The 7510-nt window shown below is 48.0% G+C and overlaps 1 protein-coding gene across 2 annotated transcripts in view; it reads left to right on the top strand.

Moving 5' to 3' along the window:
* Positions 1 to 429: 429 nt before the first annotated feature.
* SYNJ2BP (synaptojanin 2 binding protein) overlaps positions 430 to 7510 on the top strand; it is a 97376-nt gene continuing 90295 nt past the window's right edge. Inside the window, exons 1-3 of one of the 2 annotated variants that reach the window (XM_069784251.1) lie at positions 643 to 888; positions 4916 to 5052; positions 6590 to 6685. In XM_069784251.1, coding sequence (XP_069640352.1) covers positions 822 to 888; positions 4916 to 5052; positions 6590 to 6685 — 300 coding nt within the window. In that variant the 5' untranslated portion in view covers positions 643 to 821. Of the gene's footprint in view, positions 889 to 4915; positions 5053 to 6589; positions 6686 to 7510 lie in introns of both variants that reach the window. The other variant, XM_069784249.1, reaches the window with a different exon arrangement.

The following is a 7510-nucleotide window of genomic DNA, read 5'->3' as shown; positions in this document are numbered from 1 at the left end:
GCCAAGCAGTTAGGTGACTAAATTGCACCGGGCCCTGTTCCCTGTTGTCGTTGTCTGTATTGCCACACGTGCAGCGTGTGCTGAAATAGATAAGGATAAAGTTTTAATAAGGAAATAAGTAGGGTTAACTTTTGCCTTACTCTCTTTTCCCCAATAATCTGTTGGCTCAAGAACTCCCTGAGGTACAGGAGTCCCAGGTTCAAGTGGCTCCTCTGCGTGACGGAAAGTTGAACTAACTCTGCCTTTTATTGTTAGGTAATTATCCGTTCCGTAGAGTTTTGAGGAAGTTTCCCAAATCCTCAAACTGAGCAGCTTCTACGGGACCCGGTTAAGTAGTTGTTGTTCCCAGCTCCGGTGCACCCCCGGCAGCAGGGAGGCCCCCCCCGGGCCCGGTCCTCTTCCGCCTCTGCGCTGAGAGCCCCTCGCAGGGGGCATTCGGCGACCGGAGGGAGAAGCCCCGGCCCGCAGCGCCAAGGACGCACCGCTCCCCGGCCGCGGGCTCCTACCGCTGCCGACGGCAGGGCCGCTGGGGGCCCCCGGCCGGCCGTGGAGCGCCGGGCCCCGCGGGCAGAGGCCGGTGCCGGGCCCCGGCGCTCCTCCCCGGGCGCGGCCTCACCCGCCGCCCCCAGGCGCGGGTCCCCGCGGCGAGCCGGGGCCGCCGGCTGGCGAGGGGGGTTGGCCCCGTCCCCGGGCGGCGCGGCGTCGGCCGCGGACTACAACTCCCAGCGCTCCGCGGCGCGGCCCTCCGGCGGCGGCGGCGGTGGCGGCCGAGGAAACGAAAGCGGCTGCCCCGTGAGCCGACTTCACCTTCAGGCCGCAGCATGAACGGCAGCGTGGCGGGCGGCGGCTTTTCCGAGGAGGTCATCAGCCTCACCCGCAGACCCTCAGGTGAGGCGCGGGGCGGCCGCCCCTCGGCGGGGCCTCGGCGTCTCCCGGGCCGGGGCAGCCGCGCCGAGGCCTGCGCAGCCCCCGGCGGGGCGGGGAGGCGAGGCCGGAGCCCGGGGGGGGGGGGGGGGGCGGGCGGCAAAGGCCCTTAGCGGGCACTGGGGCGGCGGCGGGGGGGGGTCCCGGCGGTGAGGACGGCGAGCACGGTGCCCGCTCCCAGGCACCGGCAGGGTCCCGGCCCCAGCGGCCTCCCCCGCCGCGGCGGGAAAAGCCCGTGACCTGCGTGAGGGAGAGGTAGCCGGGTCAGGCTTTGTCTTCGGCCGGGAGCGCCGGCTGCGGCCCGTGCCTCGGGTGAGACAACCCGCGTCTGGTTTTCCCAGGAGTCGCCGTCTCCAGCCCAGCTCCTGTCGCTTGCCAGCGAGGTGGCAGGTGCTGAGCGCTCGGCCGGGTTGGGTACCTCAGAGGAGGGGGCGTTTGGAAGAGCGTTAGTCAAAGCGACCGTACCCTGTGCCGTCGGCTGCGTGTTCGTGGCTCGGGGTAGCATCGGAGAGGCCTTCTTCTTCGGGGTGGTGAGCGAGAGGAGCCCAGGCTGGAAGGGAGAGGGAGCGGGGCAGCCTGTGGGGCGGTTTTTTGGCTTTGCTTGGCCGGTCACAGCAGCGTGTGCTCTCGTGGAAGCCTGCCGACGCCCGTCCGCCCTCGTATTTTTACAGGATTTACGATGCCGTTCAAATCGCGCTTTCAGAAATGTGGCAAGTTGGCGCCAAACGTACGGCTCCGGAGCAAAATCCTGCCTCCAAAGAACCGCAGGCTCCAGGGAGGTTTTGGAGCTAGAGCTGTACTATGGTGCACCAGGCCTTCTCTTTAATTAAAACGAGCGTGAAAGAAAACGTGGCAGCCTTTCTGTCCGCATAACTGCTGGGTGCGGCTGCTGGCCGGCCTTGGCTCCACGGGCCCCCCAGGGACCCGCAGCACCCACGTCGTTGGCGTATGTGCCATTTTCCTTTCTCTGGGGTGAAGGTAGTTCCCGTGCAGGGCTGGGGTCGGTCCTGGCCCCTGTGCCTGCAGTCGCAACCCAAAGGGCGAGCCCACCGGGCAACCCTCTGCCTTCCCTGGTTGCCAGAGTGGCCGCCGGTCTGAAAGCTGCGTAGCCCTACCTGCACGGCCACAAGCTCAAGCCAATGAAGCCGTCCGTGTCAGCGAAAATTATTTGCCAAACAAAGCTGGTTCTGGCGGGAAAGCTGTTTCCGTACATTGGGAACCTAGAATTCTGAGGGAGGTGGAAGGGGGATGTTGTAGGGCAGAGTAGAGAGGTCTTCAATGTGGCCGTGGCAATTTAAATCTTGATTACTGTGAGCAGCATTTGTCCTGTCATTAAGATCGGCTGTGTATTTTTCAAGTTAGCTTTCTAACTACGTCACTTGATTTGATGGTGCTACAGCACCTTTCGACCTTGATGCGTTTACCATGTGAATTATTATTCATGTCTACGGAAGGAACAAAACGCTGTTATCTGTAAAGCACAGTGTAATCCCGTAATCTCTCTAATTGGAGTTCTGACTGCAGCTTTTTTAAATAGGTCTGATGCTGAACACCTCTGGCGAAAGTTTGCTGAGGAGTTGAACATATTTACAGTGGCAAAACAGTGTGTGTATGTCTCTTCTTTTTCAAATTTCCTTCTGAAGTACTAGGCTGAAATTAGGCAGAAAAATCTGTTTTTATGGAAAACTAAATAACTTCATCGGTTCAATTCACAATATCATTCAAACTCTCTTTTCTTAATCCTGCTGATCATGATGGTTTTTTAATGTCTTTATGAGGGACTTTTTAAGTTTCAGGGGGGTAAATGAGGCATAGGGAGGTCTGCAGCTTCAGGGAGGGTCAGCAGTTTAGCCCAGAGCCTGCTTTTAAAGCTCTGCCATTCCACTTCTGGTCCCTTGTAGACAAGGGATTTAGTGCCCTGTGCTCTCTTCATCCCCTTGCTCCTTTTCTCCTGGTTGTGCTGTGTCTCTTCCTATGGCTGCATGAACTGGAAGGGGGAGAATAGCAGAGAGCTCAAGGAATGACGGAAGATATTTTTAGCCAGAGTGGAAGTTTAAGTGCCAGAAAGGAAAGACACAGTGAAAAAGCCCTGTCGATACTTAAAGTGCTCTAGCATAAACTGCTGCCTCTTTTTTGTCACGAAGATCTGCTCCTATCTCATGTTGCCTCTGCTGAAAGCTGTGACTTTTGATTATTTTTACAGTCGTAGGTGAAAACTTGCAAAACGTATACTTTTTTCATATATATAGATATATATTTGGTTTTTTTTATATATGAGAGAATCAATATATTCTGAAACTCTGATTCCTTCTTTCTGGCTTTGTAATAAGTGTTGATTAAACCTTATGCTTTCTGTAGTATTGATTCCCCCTGTTCCCAGTTTATTGGATTCATGGCAAATAATTTTTAGATTAGTGGATTTTTAATTTTTTTTTTTAATTCCTATCGAAGGGTGTGTTGTTGTGCACAACTGTTCCTTCTTGGAATAGATATTAGTCTAGCTGAAATGTCAGTGTTTCTTCAATCTGCTGCTGCTTCCATTTTCATCCTCGTTTGTCTCAAGCTGCCAGGAAGGGGAGGGGAAAAAAAAAAAAAAAGGTGTGGCTAGATTGCTGTTAATATTTCTTTACTTCCCAGCTGTAGATGCACGCTTAAAATAGCATGACTCATCTTGTACATCCTTTGATCTCCTATGACTGATTTAAAATGCTGCCTCCCAGCAGGCACATGGTGGTTTTACTTTCATTTGCAACTCTCCTCCTCAAAGTTTCTATTTGCAACTTTGAGAGAAAGTAAGAAAGAGAAAATAAATCAGCCTGGCTGAACATGGGGAGAATTTGCTTTCAGCTGTTCTTGACAATAGGTTTTGGATGACTAGTTTATGGCAGAAAAAAAAAAGTTGGTTTTTTTTTTTCTCCATTTACTTTGATTGTATATTTGATTTTTTTTTCTTTTTCCTTCACTTTTTCTTTTTTCATTGCAAGTCTCTTCTTAGAGAATCTTTTCCCATCCCTTGTCACGTATTATTATTTACAGAGAAACTTAGCTGCATGTGCAGTGGGGAATGTGCTCTCGTAACCTGTGGTTTTCCAGATTTTGAATTCAATTTGTTCTTTTGGATTTTGATGAAACAAGGAGTCTTAATCTTTAACTGCACTTTAATCCAGCAGCTGGTTCCAGCTAGGGTTCTGTAATTGAGGCTTACTTTAAAGAATAGTAGGAAATATAACAAAAATGTGGACATCGGTTCTGTTTAATGTATGTGTATTCCTTTTTGTTTTCCTTTAAATCCGAGAACTTTGTCTTTATTTCCTGTCGTGTTTTGGATTCCTGAAACAGAACAAAGTGATTACATACAATTTTAAGGAGCTGCATCTAAACTAGTCTTTCTTGGAGGCGAAGGACGCCAGTTCCAGCTCCTGAGATGTGGAAGGGGAGCCTTCTGAGCTCTAGGTGCTCTCCAGCCGGTAGCACAGCTTCTCTTGCCTTTTTCTTCATCTGTAGACAGGGTCTAATGCTCCTTACATTTCCTAACTCTGTTTCCCAGCTCATGAAATGCTTGTCAGGCATGATTTGTTGCTCAAAGGTAATGATGTTACTATAGCCTCCTGTGAAATGCAGAATGCTTTCCTTTTTTCATGCTGTGCTGAAGAGGCATATTCCTGCTGAGGGCTGAATCAGCATCTCAGAACGATGGTATGTGCTTCAGTATTCCCCAACACCCACCTGAAAACGGCTTGTGGATGCTTTATGGAATGGAGCATCTGGGCCTTCAGACATTCAGGGTCTCTCCTCTGCTTTCAAGATCAATTTCATGAGAATAACCTTTCTAGACAGTGATAGTTGGAAAGGATGATGCATATTTGTGTGCTGTGAGTTTTAGTATGGTGGAGAAAACAGGACAGCGTGGGAGGGTACAGTCCCCAACAATAGCAAGAATGTCCGAAGCTTTGAGGTTTTTCTCATCAGCTTTCTCTTTGGCTTACCTTAGGGCTGGGCTTCAACATTGTTGGTGGGACAGATCAGCAGTACATTTGCAATGACAGCAGCATCTATGTCAGCCGGATCAAAAAGGATGGGGCAGCTTACCTTGACGGCCGATTACAAGAAGGAGATAAAATTTTAGCGGTAAGCCCTTTTCTTCTGTTGCCCCATGTGTTCTTGAAATGCTGTGATCAGTGATGTGATATGAGATGCAGGTTTGCCATCGCAGTGCACAGAGAGGAAGGATGTGATGAATGCAATTAGATGATGCTGAGCAGACTCCATGCAGGAACTATCCTGGGGGTCTGGGGAAGGCTTTGAGCCCTAGGGAGATGAGTGCCTCTACACACAGGCCTGTCTCTTCTGCCTTCTTGATTTGTCTCAGAAGCGCTCCTTGGTGCTGCGTTCGTATTTCCTGTGACTTGCCTCCCTAAGGTTTTAGAATCCATCAGACCTTCTCTTGCTCACAATGGATTGTCATTTACACGCATGTAAATAAAGGTCTTCCACCTCTAAGTTTCCATTTTTTGACATTTTGACATTTGTCCATGATTACTGATCCTTTTGCTCAGGGAGATTTTTAGGCCATAAAACTTCTAGGCCATAAAACTCTCCATTTCAGCTCATCAGGAATAGTACAGGCTGCTTCTCCTTTTAGAACAATGTTTTAAAGTGACTGAGGTTCAGTCCTGCTGGTTCTTCAGACAGTTGGCAATCATACAAGACAATATGCTTTACAAAGTGATGAGTGAAGAAGTAGCCTCTCCTAGTGTGATACATGATCTTTTAACACGCCTTAATTTTATTTTATACTTGCTTATTATGTTTCACATTTAATCTTTTTAGCCTCTATAGAGTACCTTGCACTAGCTGGAGCCTATTATTGATCCAGAAAATGATACCAAGCTAAATGGAGAATATTATTCTATCTTTTTTTGACAGTTTAACATTTACGTACTTGTGTTTGGGGAGTCTAAATATCAAGAGAAGGGAGGCACTGGATATGATCTCAGGGGATACAATTAGGGGTAATGGGGATGAAAAAGAAAAATTAGGATAAATATCATCAGTTAGTGAATGAAATCAAGTAGGGTATAAAACCTTCTGCCATGAGATATTATTTTAAATTAAGAAAAATCCTAACGCTTTCAAGTGGATGCCAGTAGGTGTGTAAGTCTTTTTTTGTTTTGCTTTTTTTTACATCAGTATGCTTTTAAGTGTGTGTTTACAACACTCTTTCAAACAGAAAGGTTTCAAAGGTAGACCAGTAGAGGGAACAATGTGGGAAAGAGACTCATAATAGTAATTTTGCTGTTTCTGCTCTTTTATTTCCATTAGCTGTCAGAATTGCACCTTTGATTTGTTTCCAGTAAAGCAACAACATAAGAAGCTGCTATTGACACAACTGTCATCTTATATTCTGATTTTGCTTCTAGGTAGTTTTTTTTACTACCTCTGTGTTTTGGCTTGGAGTTTCTCATGTTATCTCTCAACGTATAAAAATACATCTATAATACGAATGGATGAATATGGATCTTGCTGATTATAGTATCATGCCCCAAATGCAGAATTTTGTGAAGTAGGAAGATTTTTATCTCCTATCCTTCCTACGTTAGCCTGCTGAAGGGCAAATAGCAAATTTTTGATGATGCAACTGGTTCTCCTTTTCCTTTTTTGCCAGGTCAATGGCAGAGACTTGAAGGATTTGCGGCACAAGGATGCTGTGGAACTGTTCAGGAATGCAGGCTATGACGTGTCTCTGAAAATTCAGCGTAGGGTATGTTTTACCTGTTTCTTAGGCTTATTTCTGGCTCAGTGTAGACTGGTTTCTATGATTGATAGCTCTGTATTTCATGAGGCAGAAAAATACCATGTCCAGGTGCTCCATGTGGATTATGCGTATAAAAATTTTGATTGAACTACGGCTTTCTCTAGTTGACCACAGCTGTAATCATCTGTGCATTGCTTGTTTGTAACAGTATCAGTGAAGAGGTGAGTTTGGAGAAGTCCCCAGGTTTTTGTTTTGCTGGAGTAAGGTTTTCTCACAGATCTCCTTTCTCAGAGGCAAAGGTTTGTCTGTGAAGACAGAATCTCAGCCTCTCCAGTTTTGTTTCAGAGGACAAAACCTTACTGGAGACAAAACCGCCCTGTTGTTTTAGAGGTCATCATTCATGTTAGTGTTGAGATGTATGTGCAGCCCACCACTACAAGAAGGGCGTTGAGGTGCTGGAGCGTGTCTAAAGAAGGGCAATAAAGCTGGTGAAGGGTCTAGAGAACAACTCCTATGAGGAACAGCTGAGGGAACTGGGGTTGTTTAGTCTGCAGAAAAGGAAGCTCAGGGGAGACCTTCTAGCTCTCTACAACTACCTGAAAGGAGGCTGTAGCAAGGTGGGTGTCAGTCTCTTCTCCCAAGTAACAAGTGACAGGACGAGAGGAAATGGCCTTGAGTTGTGCTGGGGGAGGTTTAGATTGGAGATCAGGAAAAATTTCTTCACTGAAAGGGTTGTCAAGCATTGGAACAGGCTGCCCAGGGAAGTGGTGGAGTCACCGTCCCTGGAGGTATTTAAAAGATGTGTAGACGTGGCGCTTAGGGACATGGTTT

This window comes from Haliaeetus albicilla, chromosome 5 (assembly GCF_947461875.1).
Source record: "Haliaeetus albicilla chromosome 5, bHalAlb1.1, whole genome shotgun sequence".
NCBI classification, from domain to species: domain Eukaryota; kingdom Metazoa; phylum Chordata; class Aves; order Accipitriformes; family Accipitridae; genus Haliaeetus; species Haliaeetus albicilla.
The sequence above is the reverse complement of the archived record's forward strand: the minus strand, read 5'-3'. Positions and strand labels throughout refer to the sequence as shown.